The sequence below is a fragment of the Colobus angolensis genome, unplaced genomic scaffold (genome assembly GCF_000951035.1).
Source record: "Colobus angolensis palliatus isolate OR3802 unplaced genomic scaffold, Cang.pa_1.0 Scaffold20, whole genome shotgun sequence".
Classification (NCBI taxonomy): domain Eukaryota; kingdom Metazoa; phylum Chordata; class Mammalia; order Primates; family Cercopithecidae; genus Colobus; species Colobus angolensis.
The window spans coordinates 6,774,518-6,795,595 of NW_012115155.1; the positions used below are offsets into that span (position 1 = coordinate 6,774,518).

The following is a 21,078-nucleotide window of genomic DNA, read 5'->3' on the forward strand; positions in this document are numbered from 1 at the left end:
AATTCCCAGTTATTTATGGGTTATTACCATGGTTTCAAGCTTGCATTCCCATATGCTCTGAACCTATTAAAGCCATTGGGATGGAGTTTGTAAGGAGCACGAGCACTCATATACCTGAAAGGCTCTATACCCATCTTAATGAGAAGTAGATATGCCCTGGTTGCAAGCTACACTAAATCAGTGTAATTTTTTTTTAAGAACACCCTTTAAAAAGGTATAGTGTTAACCTTTCCCATATGCTATTACAGCCCTAAAATGACATGCATTTAAACCCTTAGTTCCTTCTAAAACCAGCAAAATGTCTGATTTTGCTTTGCACATCGCGTTAAAATTCCAGTTACGCTCCTGTGTGTACCTTTCTCAGGAACTAAGCCTGTCAATGCTAACAATTAACCAGACAATTCCTCTGCTGCCATCCCTACCCAACCATCCCTACCCAAAGCACAATTTCCTTTGAAAGCGTAATTCAGAATTGAATTGTGCATTTAGATATGTATTTCAAGACAGAACCAAAATTCTGAAGTAGCTATAATATGTTTCTTCCTTGGGATGAGTGAAGGATGCCATATGAAAGAATAGAAAATAGCTTACCTCAATGGAAAAAAAAAGTAAGAAGGAGACACCTGTTACAATATTGGTATTCCCTTTGCCATGCTTTTTATTTTCTCTACAGTGATGGAGTATGCCCTATTTTGTACCAATTCTGTCCGCTCCCTGAGAATGCTAAGATTTACAACAAAAAGGGTGTGCACTGTTGTGAATGAGAAAGCACCAAAATAATTAGACCTCAAGGTCTTCCATCAATAGGTCGCCAAAGCAATGACGGATCATTTCAGCATTCTTCTTCATCTTTTTTCTCTGTCCCACAGGGTGCCCCGACAATCTCACCGATTCCCAATGTTTAAATCCCATTAAGGCTTTCCAAGGCTGCATGAGGCTCATCTTTATTGACAACCAGCCCAAGGACCTCATTTCAGTTCAGCAAGGTTCCCTGGGGAATTTTAGTGATTTACACATTGATCTGTGTAGCATCAAAGACAGGTAATTATTGTCTCTTCTCTTCTGTTCTCCCACCCCCTTCCCATTCTCACTGTTCTAAATATGAATTTCTTTAAGCAAAATTCTAATCCACCGACATTAGCCACATTAGACATAATTGAGTTGCCTAATGGAAAATATTTCTGAAAGGATTTCAGGCCCAGAGAAAAATGGTTTAAATTAGTTGAGTCTCTCTTCATGTTGACTTACAGTAAATGGGATATGCAAATTAAATCAAAATACAAATTTGTGAAAGGATTAAGATTTTATGCATAAACAACATTTGATTACTTTGAAGTTAAAGCAAAAAGGAGGAAGGAATTACTTCTCTCCTAAACCATTTCATTTTTCACTGCTGTGGGTGTCCTTTCTAACACAGGCAGATGAGCATCAGACCGTCTGGGTAGTCTGCAAAAGAGATTCACGAATGCCCAATAACACACAACTACTCCTGGGTTTGGCTGTTTTTTGCTCTTACTGCCCCTACCACTGCTTCTCTGGCCCTGAAGAGATCAGAAAAACTCACTTTAGCTCTCCATTTCCCCTGGGATCTTGCTCTCCTTATAATAGAAGTTTCTAAATGCAAAGACACACCACAGAAAACCAAAGAGGATGGATTCTGAATTTGCATCAAAGTTTACCCTGTTCGTCTTCTTTCCTCTCCAGAGCCTACCTCCTTCATTCTTCCAGTTCTTCTCACCCTTGTCAAAATATCATTTATAGAATGGGTGAATAATATCTATTCAGTGCTTGCCTATGTGTTGATGATACAGGGTCTCTGCTTATGTTTCATCAGGGAATAATTTTAGCCATTACAATAAAGTGAGATATATGACCAAGAAGTGTACCCTTATTTGTCAGACACACAGCAGCAGCAACTTAGTCTGACCCCAGAGAATGAGTCCAAGAAGGTTTCAGAAGGTAATGCTGAGTTAATCTTAAAGGAGAAGACACTGGCAGGCTAGGCTGAGGTTGAGAGGGGAAGGGAGATTGGTGTAGAAGCAGAAGAAAGCATGGATTGCAAGTATTTCATCAACTCAAAATACTTTTTTGGCATTTGGAATCTCTAATAGTTGAGTTGGCAATCTCTATTTTTCACAGTGGCATATAAAATAATGGTATATCTTACAATTAATGGTGTCTTAGATTAAATAATATATAGCTCAGTGGGGTTGGTAGGTCACTGTGGATGGTGCAAATATGTCCAGAGATGTGGGGGCAGGACCAGTCATGAAGAACTTTGTGTACCAGTGGGATTTGGTTTCGTGCTCTTGGTGAGCACCATGGAGGAAGGCAGCTAGCTTTTCCTAGCAGAAAGAGTACTGAAGAAGAAGTGAGAAAGGTGGATGGGAAGAGAGCTCGCCTACAACTAGGCAGGTGATTGCCCAGTTCGGGAGAGGAATAATGAGTAGTAGCAGGTGCCTCTACTGAGGGGCACAGAAATCGGCCATGCAGTGCATAGTCTCTGCTAACGCTGAAATGAGCTATGTAACTTGGTGAAACTTTCCACATATTTCTCCATTAACATCACTATGCATGGGATCATCAACAAATCATGCAGATTTTCTGTCTCTTCTGCTTTATTTTTTTTTTTTCTATTTGACCAGCTGAAAAAGTGGCAATAAAATATGTGCTTCATTAAAATGTGCTAGTTTAGAGCTCGGAGAATAAAAGTTATTGCAGGCAATGGTTGCCAGACCAATAGTGTTTAGTAATGGTGTGGGAGAAGCATCCTACTTCATCAGCCAGTGCAGCCTCTTCCAAAGTGTTGATCAATACAGGGAACATTTATCAATAGGGGTCTCTAATGCTACCTTAATTTTTAATCAAGCAAGCTCTCATTATTTTCGATTGCATGAAAGTCATTGCCATATACACTGCATCATTACTTTTGTGTAATTGTAATCTTGTATAATTGTGTTACATACAATTGTGCTTTCGTTAATTGTATAATAAGGGATTGTGTTTAGTTTCGTGGGTAAATGGTTAAGTTCTTCTTGATTTACCAGGCGCTGTGTCTAACAGAAGGGAAAGCTGCGGCAAGGGACTGTGCTTGAGTCACTATTTCTTGAACTCATATTTTATGTTATCTGAAGAGGGGCAGGAGTTAGAAGAGCAGGTGGTTTCTGAATTTGGTGTTTCACTTTTAATGTGTTAATCAGTGTGAACTGGATTTCAGGTTAAGTACAAACTCTTTGCCTTCAAGGAGCTTGCTATTTGGTGGGAGAGAGGAGGGGAATAGGCTGGCAGTCGTTTTTCGTACCTGGACAGCTGTCTGGAAAGCCCACAGAGGACAGCCTGAGAATCTCTTCTTACTCTGAGACTCCTTCCCAGTCCCTTGTTACAGGCTGTAGAGACCCAGGCCTCCATCTGCCTCTTTGTGGTTATCACACCCCTTCTTTTTCTCTCTCAAAGTGAAGTGGGATCCCACCCTGCCAGCTTTTCTTTTATGCTGGCCTCAACCCGGCATCTTACATACTTAAAGGGTCTTAGTGCTGGTCACGTGGGAAAATCTAAAGACATCTAAATCTAAAGACATCTAAAGTAGCCTTCCGGCTGGGCACGGTGGCTCACGCCTGTAATTCCAGTACTTTTGGAGGCCAAGGCAGGTGGATTAACTGAGGTCAGAAGTTTGAGATCAGCCTGGCCAATATGGTAAAACCGTCTCGCTACTAAAAATACAAAAACCAGCCAGGTGTGGTGACACGTGTCTAATCTCAGCTTGTTGGGAGGCTGAGACAGGAGAATCGCTTGAACCCAGGAGATGGAGGTTGCAATGAGCCGAGACGGTGCCACTACACTCCAGCCTGGGCGACAGAGTGAGACTCCTTCTCAAAAATAAATAAATAAATAAATAAATAAATAAATAAATAATACAGTAGCATTCCTACCTGAGGCACCAATGTTCCAAAATCTCAAGAGCTCCCTCCAGTGGAGTTCCTTTAAGCAACTTCCTTTTGAGGTGGTACCTAAGACCCTGACATCTGCTGCCCAGTTGGAACTGTTTACAAACCACCTTTGACATTTCATCCTGAGCAAAAGCTGAAAGGGTCTCTTCTCAGGGATTAAGAAACTTTAACCGATGTGCATCTCAGGGATGGGCAAATTACCAAATCTTCTGGCTTCTGGGAGGAAAGGAGTTGGAAGAACTGGCCTAGCGCACATCTCTGGAAGCAGGAAGGTGTTGGTGTTGGGCAGCTCCGGTGCCTGGCAGTGCATGGGCAGGATAGGGGAAGGAAGCAGCAGCAATTAGAATAAGGCATTCCTGACACACACTGTGCCCTGTTCACGGTCCTTCTAAACCTCTAGGACACAGTCTGCAGCTGCTACCCATCTTCTGCAGACCAAACCACGAGCCTCATAATCTCTGCACCCTAAGCCCCTGTCCTTCATAATAACCATCTTTCCAGCCTCTTTGACTTGAGGTAGGCAAAACACAATAGTCTACGCCAGCGGTCCCCAACCTTTTTGGCATTCAGGGACTGGGGGCTTGCGGAGGGATGGTTTTACGGTGATTCAAGCACGTACATTTATTGTGCACTTGATTTCTGTTATTATTACATTGTGATGTATAATAATTATGCAACTCACCATAATGCAAAGTCAGTGGGAGCCCTGAGCTTGTTTTCCTGCAACTAGATGGTCTCATCTGGGGGTGATTAAAGACAATGACAGATCATCAGGCATTAGATTCTCATAAGGAGTGTGCAGCCTAGATCCTTCACATGCACAGTTTACAATAGGGTTTATACTTCTGTGAGAATCTAATCCTGAAGTTGATCTGATAAGAGGCAGAGCTTAGGCAGTAATGTGAGTGACGAGGATTGTCTGTAAGAACAGACGAAGCTTCGCTTGCTCACCCGCTGTTCACCTTCTACTGTTTGTTCCAGTTCCTGAGAAGCCACGGACCAGTACTGGTTCTGGTTTGTGGCCCAGGGCTTGAGGACCCCTGGTCTAATCTGTCACAGAGAAAAGTGACTTCCAATAAGGCTTCATTCAGTGAACAGCTGTTGATTCACCCTCTGTAGTTCTGTCTTATAGGTAGGCATTGAGCGAGAGAGTGAGACTGACTTACATCTATCCCTGAGCAGGATATAATGCTGTAAAGGCTCTAGAAGCCCTGGGAGTCCAGAGGCACTAATATCCCCACTTTCTAAAAGGGGAAAGCTAAGACCTGGAGATGTATGTCAGTGTTCTCAAGGTCCCACGGGGCCGAAGTTCTGATCAAGAGTCAGGCACTGTGAGTATTCTCTCCCTGGTACTATCTAGCAAAGAGGCACTGATCTGGAAATGGCAGTCACTCTGTGTCCGTGTCTCTAAATGTGTAACCCCATTTTCCAATTGTCGACCTAAAAGGAAAAAGCTGATGCAAAATTAATGTAAGTAGAGAGTTCCTTTGGGCCAAGCTTGCTTGAGGCAATCCAGGAGCACGGGTTCAAGTTGCCCTGAATAGACACTTGGATTAGCAGCTGTTGCAACTGGGTTTCTAAAGGCAAATGTCAGGACAAGGAGTTAACTGACATAAAGTTCTGCCAGGAATTCTCAATGGTTTACAGGTGACAGATTTGACTAGCGATTGGCTGTATATTGTTAAGCTGTAGGGTGTGGGTTATAGTGTATCCAGTGCAGCATGATTCGGTTAACAACAAGCAGTTCCAAGAGATAAGTACACAGCGCAAAGTGGGGGCGTCGAGTATGACTGGGGTGTTCTTTTAACATTTCATGGGCCTGATCAGTAAAAGGACCTGCATTCCTCACATAAAAGTTGTTTTCTTTTCTCATGCTCAACCAGATTGAATTTTCAAGAATATGCAATATGTCAGATTCTTTGTAACATTTATGTGCCTAATGCAATTCCTTCCATGAGAGGATGTTCAGAGTGGTATGCAATGTCTAGCAGGGCCTGAGTGGAGTAAGGTGAGCCAGGTTCAAAGAGTCTCCGCTCCACGTCCATGTACATGGTTCCCAGTCAATTCCAGGAGGCGTGGCCAGTCCTGTGAGGTTCAAGATCCAGGACAGGAGAGGTAGATTAGCAAATGCTGTTCAAGAGTATCCACAGGAGACAGGCTCCAAGGTGTGAAGCCAAACCAGGAGGGGAAAAACGGGGATGCTGATGAGGAAGGTGTCTGAGATGGGGAGAAGCAGAGGACATACCTGGAAAAAGTTCAGAATCCCAGTGCAGGTGGCAGCAGCTCTGAGAGGCAGCAGGACACATTTAAATCCACGCCACCCACAACCTGTGATGTGATACACATTATTTAAACTTTTGTCCATGTTTTCTCTTTGGAAAGCCAGGATCAGAAAACCTACCTTTGTGCTAAGAGTTGAATGAGAGAGGGAGAGAGAAATGAGAGCGTGCGATAAGTCAGGTGTTCAATTGCATGACTGGAATGCGGTGGCTGCTCAATTAGACGTTCACCGCGTTAATTCCTCTGGCCAAAGGTTTGCCACTTCTCTGGTTTCCACCGGGAGAGAAGAGGCTTTAGTGCCCCGCCAGTCTTTCCCCAAATCCCACTGCTGCAGGTGATCCTCAGTAGTTTCTGAGGAGATTCCCATGTGAATATTTCACGTGCATCCCTCCTCCCAAATCAGTCCGGTTCGTGACTCCCCTTGGGCTTTGGTCCCACTTGTTCAGAGGACCTGCCCCTTAGGACCACCAGCCATGGCCCATTAGGAAAGCATTCATCAATTTGGGGGCCAAGGTTGTGGTCTTCAGATTTTCCTAAAGCATTATTCTCCAGATCAGGACTAGAGTGAGCCTAGAGAATAAAATTTAAGGAGAGCCCTACTTCTAGATTCATGCATGTGTGGATCCTGCATTTGCAGAAACCTGAGAGTGAGGGCCTCTTTAAATCTTATAGGCAAATTGGAACATTTTAACATCAGAATCATGAGAAATGCTTGTTAAAACACAAATTGCTGGGGGTGGAGCCTGGAAATTTGCATTTCTAGGAAATTCCTGGGTGATGCTGCTGCTACTGGGCTGGCCTGGTGGCCATACTTTGAGAACCATGCTGTAAAACTTCTGTTCCTGGAGGACGTAGAATTGTGTGGAATCTGCAAAGCTGGTGTGGGTGTGGAGGAGAGGGAGGGTTCCTGCCCCACCTAGGGCCTCGAGCAGCTACTATCCTGGCCAGAGTCGCTCTGAAAAGTTTTTGCAGCTCCCTCCGTGTCCCAAAGTCCCTTTCTCCAAAGAGGTGTTGAAATCAACCCAAAGGATGCTGCAGGTGTCCACTGAGTTTCTTCTATCTCTGAGCTCTCCTGATTTTCCTCTCTCAGCTCCTCCCCTGCTTCCCACTACAAACAAAGCCTTCATGAATAACAAGGAAAATGATTAGATGCTCTGGTATGCCTCAGTGAGGGGTATTTTGGCTGGAGAAAAGTGTGGTTCTAGAGCCGCTACAGTTGCTGACAAGCGTAACTGTTTGTTGTGAGGTACCCATGAACGTCACAACTTGATCTTTCCCTCTAACACACTTCACAGCCTGTGGGTGGTGGCGGTGCCTATATAATAGCAGTGACTCCACCTCTCCCCAATATTGTCTACACAACTTTATAAAGATCGATGGACACTCTTTTGCAGCAACATGGATGGTACTTAAGTGAAACAAGTTAAACACAAGAAGACAAATATTGCATGTTTTTACTTGTAAGTGGGAGCTAAAGAACGTGGACACATGGACTCAGACAGTGTGGAATGACAGGCAATGCAAAAGTGAGGAAGTTGGAGTGAGGTGGATAATGAGAAATTACTTACTGGGTTTGTGATTGAAAAGTGGTCCCGATCCAAACCTTCAGAGAGAGTTCTTGAATCTCGCACAATAAAAGATTTGGAGTGACTCCATGGAGTAAAGTGAAAGCAAGTTTGTTAAGAAAGTAAAGAAAAGAATGGCTACTCCACAGGCAGACCAGTGGCATGGGCTGCTTGACTGAGTATGCTCATAGTCATTTCTTGATTATATGCTAAACAAGAGGTAGATTATTCATGAGTTCTCCGGGAAAGGGACAGACCATTCCAACAACTGAGGGTTCCTGCCCTTTTCAGACTCTATAAGGTAACTCCCAGGCATTGCCATGGCATTGGTAAACTGCCATGGCGCTGGCAGGAGTGTCTTTCAGCAAGCTAGTGCATTGTAACTAGCATGTAATGAGCAATGAGGACGAGTAGAGATCACTTTCATCTTGACTTGGTGGGTTTCAGTCAGCTTCTTTACTGGATCCTTTTTTATCAGCAGGGTCTTTAGGACTTGTATCTTGTGACAGCAGTCCTGTCGACCTCCTGTCTCATCCTGTGACTAAGAATGCCTGATCTGGCCGGGCGCGGTGGCTCAAGCCTGTAATCCCAGCACTTTGGGAGGCTGAGACGGGCGGATCACGAGGTCAGGAGATCGAGACCATCCTGGCGAACACGGTGAAACCCCGTCTCTACTAAAAATACAAAAAAAACTAGCCGGGCGAGGTGGCGGGTGCCTGTGGTCCCAGCTACTCGGGAGGCTGAGGCAGGAGAATGGCGTGAACCTGGGAGGCGGAGTGAGCTGAGAACCAGTGAGCTGAGATCCGGCCACTGCACTCCAGCCTGGGCAACAGAGCAAAACTCCGTCTCAAAAAAAAAAAATGCCTAATCTCCTGGGAATGCAGTTCAATATGTCTCAGCCTTATTTTACCCAGCCCCTATTCAAGACAGACTCGCTCTGGTTCAAAAACTTCTGACAGGTTCAATGTACATTGTTCTGGTGGTGGATACCCTGAAAGACCTAATTTGACCACTAAGCAATCTATGCATGCAGCAATATTACAATGGAACCTCACAGTCTATACATATAAAAAAGCGATTGGACAGACACTGATTTCCTATGGCCTTCTGGTGCCCACCAAGGACTTGGACGGTCACATGGCCCATTCCTTCATCATTCCCTCATACAGTGATGCTACTGTGGAAGATCCGAGGAGCTCCCCCAGCTCTGGTTGTGCACAGGAGGCAATGGAGACCACACAGAGGGTGGCAAAGCCCGATATGGAAGCAGGGTGCTTTTCCTGTGGTCTTTGCTTTTGCATCCTGTGGAGACTTTTTGCTGTAATCCTTTCTAAAATTAAACCATTTACTTTTTCCAAAGAGGAGATCACATGTGGAGCACTGCATTACATTTCCTGTGGCAAATAAGTTATGAAATGTAGCTTCTCTCTCCATCATCACTGTATTTTCTCCCACACACATTTGTTTAAGAAAGCCGGGCATGGTGGCTCACGCCTGTAATCCCAGCACTTTGGGAGGCCAAGGCGGGTGGATCACGAGGTCAGGAGATCGAGACCATCCTGGCCAACATGGTGAAACCCCGTCTGTACTGAAATACAAAAAAAAAAAAAAAAAAATTAGCTGGCTGTAGTGATGCATGCCTGTAATCCCAGCTACTCTGGAGGCTGAGGCATGAGAATCGCTTGAACCCAGGAGGCAGAGGTTGCAGTGAGCCAAGATTGTGCCACTACACTCCAGGGTGCAGACAGAGCGAAACTTGGTCTCAAAAAAAAAAAAGAAAAAAGAAAAAGAATGCATCTGCTGAACTCTCTGGTCAAAATTCTTACCTTGTTGGTTCAGGGTTTGGAGTACAGTAAACACGGAGAGTTGGCAAGCATTACGTTGGATCACCTCCCATAAACAGACTCCTGCTAAAAACCCACCCTGTGTGTGGGAGCGTGTTAAAAACAGTGGGTAATATAAAAAGATTACATTGCACGGTAATACATATGTTTTAGTCCTTCTCTAAAATTGAAAGCCTTTACATTGGGCGCCAGAAAAGCCATTGTAAGGGCAGTACCCACACAATCTGAGCTTCTAACTCTGAAGTGAGAAATGGTACAATATGCTGTTCTCTCTTAACTCATGGGCTGGGGCCAAAATCCAAACAAGATCACTTCTGCTTTACTATTTATCATTTGTGGTCTATTTCACAGAGGGGAAAAAAAAGTTATATTTTATGTCACACTTACTGAGCAAACATTCCTAAATGTTATTTCATTGAATTCTCTCCATAGTCTGCAAGGCCTACCAAGTGGGTTCTCAAGTATGGCCCCCAGGACTGCAGCGTCGGTGTCACCTGGCAACTTGTTAGAAATGCAAGTCTCAGACAGCAACCTAATTCTACTAGATCAGAAATGTAGGGTAGGGGCCCAGGCATCTGTGTTTTAATCATCCTCCAGGTGACTCGGATACACACTCAAATTTGAGAAACACTGGGTTGTTCGGTTATCGCCGCTTTCTAGATGAGACAACCAATTCTTAAAGAGGTTCAGTGACTGCTGTCATGTCTTAGTATTGGAAAAACCAGGATTCTAATTCAGGTTTTGCTGATTCCTGAGTATATATAAATATGGAAAGCCTGTTACCAAAAGGCCAGAGAAAGAGGAGACCTGGGCTTGGGTGGCCAGAGCAGGCCAGGGAGGGGCTACAGAGGAAGCAGCGCTTCCTGAGGAACTCGAAGAGCAGGCTGGATTTAGGGAGGTCAAGGAGGGGTGCTCCAGGGGCTCTCACATGGAGAGTGTAAAGCTGGGGTTAGGAAGGGGTGCGGTGCTGAATGTCTGTTTGTCCATATTGGAGGGGCTGTCTTTGCAGCAGTGGATGCAAGAGAACTGAAATCAGAACCGGCGTATACTTGCCAGCGCACAAAATGGTTTAAAACTTGAGAGACCAGCCACATTAATAGTGAATCTTTAAATCATGCTTACTGTGAGCCAGGACAGTGTGACAATGTGTGTGTGTGTGTGTGTGTGAGACAGACAGAGACAGAGCAAGAGAGAGAGAGAGAGACTTTAATCCTCACCACAATGTGGTGAGATTAATATTATTAACTCCATTTTACACACAATAAATTGGAGGCACAGAGGCACTAAGTAACTTGCCCGAGGTCACACAGCCTATATGTGGTAGAGCCTGGCTGCAATTCATGGAGTCTATTTGGAGAGATTAGGCCTGTCCTGGCACTGTGCTACTTCTAACCCTGCTGTGGGAAAGCGCCCCGCATTCTTCAGCAGGATTGTGAAGTGGAAAATATTTTTGTCTTGCATTAAAATCCCAAAGGTGGTTGAATTAAAGCAGGGAGAGAAGGGCTATGGAGCACCTCGGTGCCTCACGGGTTATCATCCCTAGCCTCGCAGCTCACTGTCACCATCTCCTAAAGAACACACTGAGATAGACACAGAATGAGCTCAGGGTCCCATGAGACACTGGTCTTGATCTAGTTATTTGAGCTGATTGGAGAATAGGAGAAGCTGGGAACTTGCTGGGAATGACTGACTTGAGGAGATAGGCTTCAAGCTGATTTTGTAAAGGTGTTTCATCTGGAACTGCCCAGAAAAAGCACTGATTCATTTCTCTACTTCTTCAATAAGGGCTTCCTTCCCCCGTCTATCTCATACCTGTTTGAATCTCAGAAAAGAAGAGGGTTTTGGAGAAATGGGAAACCTGGATTTGATTAGAAGTGACCTTGAATGAGTGCATCTGTGTCCTGTGACAAACCTCATCTCTATCATCACTTGTTTTTACAAGAAAAGTGGATCATTATCTTGATGAACTGGTCCTCCTCCACCTGTGCATATGGAAGGGCACAAAAGAGCCTTTATTCATGGAAAACATGGAGGGCTGAGCAAGCCAGGGTGGCACTTCATTCTGGCCCATCAGATAGTGGTGAGAATCCTTCCCCACTGACTGGTAATCTGACATATTAAAGCTGAAAATGAAGCCAGAACAATGAGCCAGGTGAATTATCACGAGCACTTCCAAAGATGAGGAGTTCATTCCAAGTGCTATAGTTATGCAATTGAGGTACTACATACACGTCAGTGTATCAGGAAGAAATGTCTACAAAGTCCCTGGGGCTCTGGATCATACCTATCCTGAGATATACTGGCTTAGAAATTCAGATGTTTTAGGTCAGGCACAGTGGCTCATGCCTGTAATCCCAGCACTTTGGAAGGCCCAGTCTGGTGGAGACCAGGAGTTCGAGACCAGCCTGTCCAACACGGCCAAACTCCATCTCTACTAAAATACAAAAATTATCCAGGCATGGTGGCGCATGCCTGTAATCCAAGCTGGTGGGGAGGTTGAGGCACAAGGATCGCTTGAACACAGGATGTAGAGGTTGCAGTGAGCAAAGATCATGCCACTGCACTCTAGCCTGGGCGACACAGTATGTGAGACTATGTAAGAGAGAAAGAAAGAGAGAGAGAGAGAGAGGAAGGAAGGGAGGGAGGGAGGGAGGGAAAGAAAGAATTAGATGTTTTAGAAAGAAAGAAAAAAGAAAGAGAGAGAGAGAGAGAAAGGAAGGAAGGAAGGAAAGAAAGAAGGAAGGAAGGAAGGAAAAGAAAGAAAGAATTAGATGTTTCGATGAGAAAGAATTTGATGTTTTAGATGACAGAGTAGTGAAGGAGACTTTTTATCTCAAGCCACTTATGTGAAGCAGAGAACATTCCTAAATTAATGAAAAGAAGAAAGAGATTCCTTGGTATTGATTCCTTTACATGATCGATATCTCAGTAAGCCTTCATCCAACATCCCGATAAGAGCCTTCCACCTGTTTCTCGTGTTCTCTGAAGAGCACTCCCTTGTACACAGCCAATGTCACATTAATTTTTTCCTCATTTGCATTGATGTCCACTCATGGGGCTCTTGAGGTGAAGTACCTGAAGCCCTTGAATGCTGTTTTTCCCTGGTCCAAAAGCATTCATCGATGACCCATTACGAGCGCCATGTATAGACACAGTTGGAAGAGAAAAGGAGTGTAATATGTTTTCAGTTGGGAAAAAGGCAGGTCTGACCTGCAGTAAAAGGTTCTCACCTAGTTTCTGCAGTGAAACATAAATTTAAAGTTAGCGCTATGTTACTTACATTTTGAATTAAGATATTTCAGAGGAAGTTCATAGAATTCCAGTTAGGCCTTGTGGGTTTAATTGTGACATGGACTTCTGAAGGCTGAACTGATACTCCTGCATCTGTATCACTTTAACGTTACACATCCACTTTAATGCTTACAATGCCCAAAGGGAGCATCAGTCTCCCTAGTTGTCACCTGAGAAAACCGATATTCACATAAATTTACTAACTTGCCTCAAAATGGAATCAGACTCAGGATTATAAGGTGAGAAAGGCTGTACTGTTTCCATTTTAGCCCAATCTTGGACACAACGCACATGTAACTTCTTTGTGTCTTAGCTCCCCTAGTTGTCAAATGTAGATAACATATTACAACTGCAAGGTGTTAAACAAAAGCAAGGCGATATCATTCCTGCCTGCCTCTTGGAATTTTGGCAAGGATTGACTGAGGTCGGAAAGAAAAGTTCTTAAAGTTAAAAGCAAGAGAGACAGAAATGGATGGGGTTCTGTGTATATCAGGCCAGATTTTAGAAAGCCCATACACAGGCAGAAAACGATGACATTTCTCTGAATAATTTACCTACATACATAACCTATTTTATTTTTTAGACAAATGATTAATGTTTTCACTTGATTCAAGTTACAGATGTGAAATCTTCCCTCTAGGTTTAGCTTCATCTTAAAAATATCTCTTGGACATGATTTACTAGGCCCACTGCAGAGCTCTTCTCTCCTAATGCTGGGAGAATGGTAGACCCAACAGTAGATATCTGAACACCTGAGAATTGCAAAGGGAACACACAAAGCTAAAACAGAGAGTTACTTGAGAGAATGTAGATTAAGTTGGATTTTACGTCTTGCCAAATTTTACAGTCTCTGAACTCGTGTGATATCTAGTACATCCGGAACACTGTTAACTTTATTACGACAGAATGTTAGAATCACCTTGCTACCTGCTTTTACCCATGCTGAAAAATATCATGGTGACTGTAATAATTAGATAGGGGGCTATCCCTGCTTTGGATGTGGAAATCTTCTCAGATGTGATTCCTAAGTAACTCTAGGTTTATAGGTTCGATCAAATCATCATGTTGAGAAGTGTAAAACCCTACACTCTGAAATGAGAATCACTTATATCAACATTAACGTTTGTGTATGCACATAGTTGTGTATGTGTTCACACACAATATGATACTAGCCCGTGAATCGTGATGCATACGTCTAGGTCCTACTAGCTGAGAGACTGCCTGTGCTCTGCTCATCTTCCTCTGTGACCTAGTTATTCATTTATGAAACCTTCTTTGCATGCCTACTCTGTGCCAGGCACATTTCTTTGCCTGGAGATCCAAAAGTGAGCAAGACAGAGAGTTTTTGATCATAGAGGCATGTCATTGATTTCCCCTGCTCTGATCTCCCTTGGATCAGGAACCTGCTTTTTTTTTTTTTTTACTGTTATGAATCATTCATTCGTTCATTCATTCTCTCTTTCATCTCTTGTGTTGGGAACCTTTCTGCTGTGCCAAGTGCTGGGTAGAAACTGAGGATATACTTGAGTGCCAACCACAGTAGATAATCTCTAACTTCAGAAAGCTCCATGGAAGGACACACATTTGAACCAAATAATCATGGAAATAAACATATATGCTCCCAAATGCCATGAGTGTCCTCATGCACATAACTAGAGCACCAGGAGAGAACCTGAGAGGAAGGCTCCTTTATACTGCAGAGGGGGCAGCCTGGCAGAAAAGGGGATGTGGACATTGTTATCTTCAGGCTCTACAAAAGCATCTATACAGAGGTCGCTGCAAACTTTCCTCAGTGACTTTTCTCAGAGCTTTGTCCTCTCCATGGCTTTCTAGGAACCTCTGGCTGATGACTCTGATCTCAGTGTTCTGTGTATCCTCTGCTGAAATCCTTGGTTGCTGTGGAGACTTAGAGGATAAGAGGTGTAAAATTATTTTTTCTTTCGGTGAAAAGAAATTTTTTCACTGGTGTGCTAGCTGAAAACAAACTCCCCACATTTTCCCAAAACATGTGTGTGCTGGGAATTCCTGTCTGCCATTCATACCACTCTTTTACTCTCCTCCCACCATCCCCCATCCCTTCCCTGGCTCCCATGGTTAAAGGGTTAGGCTTCTAGTAATTCAGTTCTAATAGTATATAGGCTATACCGCTACACTTAGAAAAATATGAGAAAAAGTCAGCCTACTCAAAATAAACACCAGTGTAAAGGTGGGACTGATATTTCAGCTAGCAATTTGGTAAATCCCAAGAATCTGAAAGTGACAAAAGGAATATGCATTTTAAAGGTCATTCCAATTATCATGCTTACTCATGTTGAGCTGACACTCTGGAGTTTATGTGAGAAGACCCACGCATTGTGGGTAGAAATGAGAACATGTGGTTGGGAGAAACTCGAACAAATAGTAAGGAGGGTAATACAAATCACTATTGTTTTCTGTGATATTAAATAATTCTTCAACCTTAGAGGCATCTGAGAAGTAGAGGAAAGCCAGCCATCAATAAATAGCTGGGCAAATCCTCACACCTCCAAGAGCCCAGGATTCCATGATGGATTTACTTCTGATCTACATTTTGCACACTTATATGAGGATCCAGAAGAAGAATCTCAAGGGTGAACTCTTGTCTGCATTAAAATGTCCATTTGCAACCACTGCATTCTCCACATCATAGTGGATTCCCAACTCAATTTTTCTCAATAGAATTATCCTAAATGTAGATATACCTCCCCTGGTTTTGAAATAGGAAGCCAAGAATTTTTCCTTTAGACAGAGTTTGCCTCCGACGTCTCTCCCACTTCCCCAAATGCGTATATTATTGCGACTGTAGCTATTCTGACCATCAGATTCTGTACGTGCATTTCACGTGACCTCCACCACATGATGGAGCCTGAGGCATTAAACCCAAGAATCCAAGTCCTCCTGTTTGACTTTTGCAGTCTTCTGGCCTCACCTGTTCCTCCCTGTCTATCTTTACCTCCTACTACATGATGAATAATTCATCATTCCATCTGTGTGCATTTACTGAGCGTCTACTATGTTCCAGGACATACATACGTAGTTTCTGCCTTAAAGAAGCTCAAGAGCAAGAGAGCTAGATAAGAAACCTGAAAGCAGACATCTTACAAAGGGAAGGTAATGGCACTGAGGGCCATAAAGTTACATCCCAGCTGCATTTTGACAGGATTGAGAAGTAAGGAAAATAGGAGTGTGATGGGATTCCAGAAGTGCACCACTGCCTGCCGCAAAGCAGCCAGCTGCTTCCAGCCTCCAGGCACTTGCTGCTATTTCGCGTGTCTGGAGCTCCCTTCCCCGTTTCTTTTGCCCAAATCCAGCCCATCTGTCCAAGTCTAGTTCAAATCCTACCTACTCTACGAAGTCTTCTTGACTGCTCACACTCTTCTTTGCTTGTTTGGGTGTCTCTGGCACTTTCTTCTTATGTTTTGTTTAGCTCCCAACCATAATCATGACTGGTTTTCTATCTGTATCTTGCCCACCCAAAGTTCATAATGTCTACTGATGCATTCAGCTGAGAGCACGTACCTTGTGATTATTTGTTTAATAATTTGAACCTTTTGAGCTTTAACAGCATCTGCTCTCAGTAGCTGGGGGATAAACTGCATATGAAACTAACAAAACTCAACACGACTCTTGCTTTTGGGCAAATATTGCCTCAATATATGGAATGAACTTGATAGTCTTTAATGTCTTTTTATACCCAAAAGTCTGGAGACTGGTATCCGAGATTTAGGAGTTAAAGCCCTTCACTTGTTTTCTCATCTTGAAAACTTCCCAATGTGGTTCACGCCAAATACTGCTCTATTTGAACAGCAAGAGTGCCTAATAAAAGCAACGCCAGAGCCAGCTGTCATCATTCACGTGGTGTTAAGTGCTCCTTCTGTAAGCACTAGCTAGCAAGAGTATTTTTGTTTAGCAAGGCCATCATAAAATTAGACAAGCAAACCATAGCAATGTATTTGAGCAATGTAGTCTATAAATAATACAGTGGAAGGAAGCATAGGAGCGCGTTATCCATATTACAATCTTGTGCTTAAAGAAAAAAAAAAGGTTAGCTCTGTAATAGAAGGCAGCTCCAGAGAAGTAGACAGAATGTCTTTGGTGATTGTTAAAGGATGTGAGCAGCATCCTGGTAATAAGATCTACTGAGTGTACCCTCTGGATTCCATGTGCCCCTAAGCAGCTCCTACAGGCTGAGTAGTGAGCGCTTGTAAAGTTGGTGGTGTTTACCTAGTAGGAAGGGAACAAAAAATTGTCAGGGAAGGATGCTGATGTGTCTGTAACCATGTCGGCTGTTTATCTGAAAGTGAAGTTACTGAAGAAGAAAGGTTTCACATTAGCCCAGAAAGCAGCATTCGAATCAGATACAGTCCATACACTGTCACTGTTTTCTAGATTGATTTATTTTCTTTCTTCTTCAAAAGTGCCTGGCAGAAACTTAAACAACATTGTTATTCATTTGGCTTTGTCAAACTCTCTAGCATCTTCTAATGTAGAGAGCTGCTTCCAGCTTTTGCCAAATGCCATCTAAAGCCTCTTTATTTAATAAAAAGGAATATAGAAGATGTATTTTTTTCTCCTTTGATGTTTTTCTGTACTTGTTCCTGCAGTGGATTCTAACTAGAATCACCTAGGTTTACCAAAATTCGACAATGGACCAGGTGCTAGCTAGATTTTTTTCTACTAATTTTCTTGTTCAAATCCATAGAGAACTATAATAAAATATCTTAAAATGAACTATGCTCATTTTACAAAGAAGGACACTGAGGTTCAGAGGTATGAAATTACTTTCCCAATATTATATAGTTGGCAAGTATCTTCCATCCCCAAAAAACTTAGAAGTTAAAAAAAGTTGCCCTTTGAAAATGAAGTGAACCATCTAATAGGTCTTAAGGGATCATCTTGAAGATACAAGAGAGTATCCATGCAAGGCTAGACAGTGCTTGGACTAAGGCCAATATTTCTAAGGAAAAAACATGTGTCAAACAAAAGTAACTTGGTAAGAAGAAGAGTTATAAATAAGGAAAATCAAATAGATAAAGCTAATTTTAGCTAAAGAACTGAAGTAAGACTTCCTAGCATCAGATATGTAAAGAAAAAAGCCCGTTCTTTGTTGCAGCATCAATGGGGAATAATAGAAATAACGTCAATTGTATTGTAAACTCCCATAGTCCCTTAATCCTCTCCTCAGACTGAGTTGGAATATCCCCCCTTTAATTGATAAAGCTTACAGGAATATAATATAATTATTGCTTCTGTGAATCAAATATTACTTGTCTATACCAGCACTGTGCAATGGAACATTGTGTGGTGATAGAAATCATCATCTTTATGCTAACATCTTGTTACTAATGGTAATAGAGAACTCAAAATGTGTGATACATTTAGATTTAAATAACCACATGTGGCTAGTGACTACCATATTGGATAGGGCAGGGTTAGACACTCTGCTAGGGCCAGTACTTGTGGATTTTACATTTTTTTCATCCGTAAGTTCAGCAGCTGCGGACTGCACCAGATGTAAGTATGAAGATTGGGTTTGGGCCTTCAAATTCAGATCTGGTGGGGCAGATTTAATGTCAACCTTAGCAGCCTAGGTTGGGTTTGGTCATGGTCACTATCTGTCATGGAACCCCCTTCTCCCAAAGACAATTACATCAGAAGAGAAGGGCTTATCACTATTTGATTTAATATCGCCCAACATCCTTGTAAAGAAGTGATTTATCAATTAATAGATCAAAATGTCAAAAATTTTATATTACTGAAGAAGACAAGTTTATGATATCAAGTGTTCTTTTGCTATTTCTGTTATCCAGTCAAAGTTACTTTCTAAATTAGAATACATGTTAAGAAAAACACACATTGTAATCTAAATATAATCCATTTAGTAAGGTTTGGTTTCTAATTTTTTTCTAAAATAAGAGAGTCTTCACTTTTAAAATCTCCAATAGCATACTATATGTTGAAGTTATTAATAGAATTCCCAAAACCACCTGCTCAAATCTGAGTAATTCAAAGTAAGAGGTACTCTGCTTGGTCAACAAAACATGTGAGTTCATTTTCTAGACTGGGTTTAGATTAATGCCTATCACAAGGTAAAGGCATGAAACTCCCAAATTCTCTAACTATTCTTGTCCTGATTTCAAGCTTAATTCGCAGCCCTCACATATTTGGCAAACCTAAGAAGCTAACTTAAAGGAAGAAAAGATAATGATCAGTCTGGTGGAAATAATGATCCCTTTGAAAATCATAACATTTAACGTATATCTATTAATTGGGATTCTAGTATCACACACTAGTCTCCTGTCAGTTTGCTTGCATGAGTCATTATTGTGGTGGCTGTGGTCCTGGGAATCTGTCAAGAGTGAATTTCAGGCCTTACCATGTGAAAACCCCAGTTGGCTTTGATTTCATCCGAGTCTCTGTACTAGCACAAATGGCATCACTTAAAGACCTACACTAGACTACAGATGTTAACCCAGGACACTCTTCTAAGCTAAGGATGGGTTACAAATAATTTTAAAATTCAGCCTCGAGCCAGACACAGTAGTACAGCCCTCTAGTCCTAGTTGCTGGGCAGGCTGAGGTGGCAGGATGGATGGCTTGAGCTCAGGAGTTCAGGATTAGGCTGGGATACATAGTAAGATTTCATCTCCAAAATATAAATAAATAAAACATTAAAAGTTAAACTTCAGCCCAACCAACTGATAGCTTCAAACTTTAGAATTCATAAAAATCCCTTATAAATCTCTTTTAATGCAGTTGTTTGTACCCTACAATCCCAGAGATTCTGATTAAGTCCATCTGGAATGGAGGTTGGAATCTGCATTTTATCCAACATCCCAGGATACCTGTGGACCAGTCCTTTAGAAGTATTGTGTCAGCAGATTAAATAAAGCCACTTCTTTATTGAGTTCATGGTCATATAGGCTCATCTAAATTTTTCCTGCACAATGGGGAGCTATACTTCTAGTTCTGCCTAATGTTAATGGTAGTCTGTGGAAAATGTTTTCTTTGTTCAAATAAGTTTGAGAAATGCTGGAGTAAGAAAAGTTAAGTGTGTTTCTTTACTAGGGTTTCTCTGTGTGTGTGTGTGTGTGTGTGTGTGTGTGTGTGTGCATCTTGCATCTTCGAACCCATGTCTCTTTCATCTCCTAAAATGGCTTAAACTGGGTTTTCGACATTTCCATCTAAGGGTTTCATTAGTATAAGTCTTTTTAGACCACATCTTTGACACTCTTAAGTTAGAGGCTGAAGAATCTAAACAAGCATCCTCATGTTTATAAACCATGCAGGGGGGTAATTCACTGAAAGCTGTGCACAAGTTTATAAACGTATATGACTACGAACCCCTTCTTTCCACAAAACTACTCATTCACATAATGAGCTTTTGGAAACGCTGCCCTGGAGTGAATAAATCACAGGAAACATCAAGAACCCCTTGACTAGCTCACTGTGGGCCGTGGTGCAGCAACTCTGCGACGCAGTTGATAGTGTAGACAACGAGACTTCACAAGCTACCATTAGAGAGAACTCGGGAGTCATAAGCAGACATTAGCCTTCACTTTCCACTTTTCTCTACAAAACAAACACTTACCCTTAAAGGTCACTTCTTCTGCCTCTTTTTTCCTTCTAGTATGGAAGACTTGCGCTTTTGATTTGTACAAACAAGCTTGCAGCCTGCATTTTTAGCGTCTGTGATCTTAACTGAGCCACTCCACTTGTGAGCCTCTCTTTCCTAGAGACAGTGATGCTTGTCTTACAGGATTGTTTTATTGATTCGTTGAAGTCATGATTGTGAGAAGCAAGCACCAAGTCTAGCACACTGAGTCCAGAGTTCGACACCTGGTAGAGAAGTTAACTTTATTTTACATGTATAAATATTTAGAGAGAATTAAGCAAGAAAAGGGAAGGAGCAGAATCTTTCTGTCTGTCCCCTGCCAATCCCACTGCCTCCCCCGCCCCGACCAAAACCTCTAGAGATAACAAATATACTGCAATTTTGTACCAGCCTCAGTGCTAGCAATGGTGGCATCAGACAGTATGCAGATTCCCTCGCAGACTTTGGGCTCGATAGAGAACTGGTGCATTGAATGACAGATGAGTGAGGTAACATCGGCCGTAGGAGCAGGAAGAGAG

General features: G+C 42.5%; 1 protein-coding gene across 1 annotated transcript in view; it reads left to right on the top strand.

The window, feature by feature from the left end:
• Positions 1-21,078, top strand: part of CNTNAP5 (contactin associated protein-like 5) — an 886,807-nt gene that overhangs the window by 498,841 nt on the left and 366,888 nt on the right. The window contains exon 10 of the mRNA XM_011941654.1: positions 870-1,041. Within this exon, the coding sequence (XP_011797044.1) occupies positions 870-1,041 (172 nt within the window). The remainder of the gene's footprint in view (positions 1-869; positions 1,042-21,078) is intronic.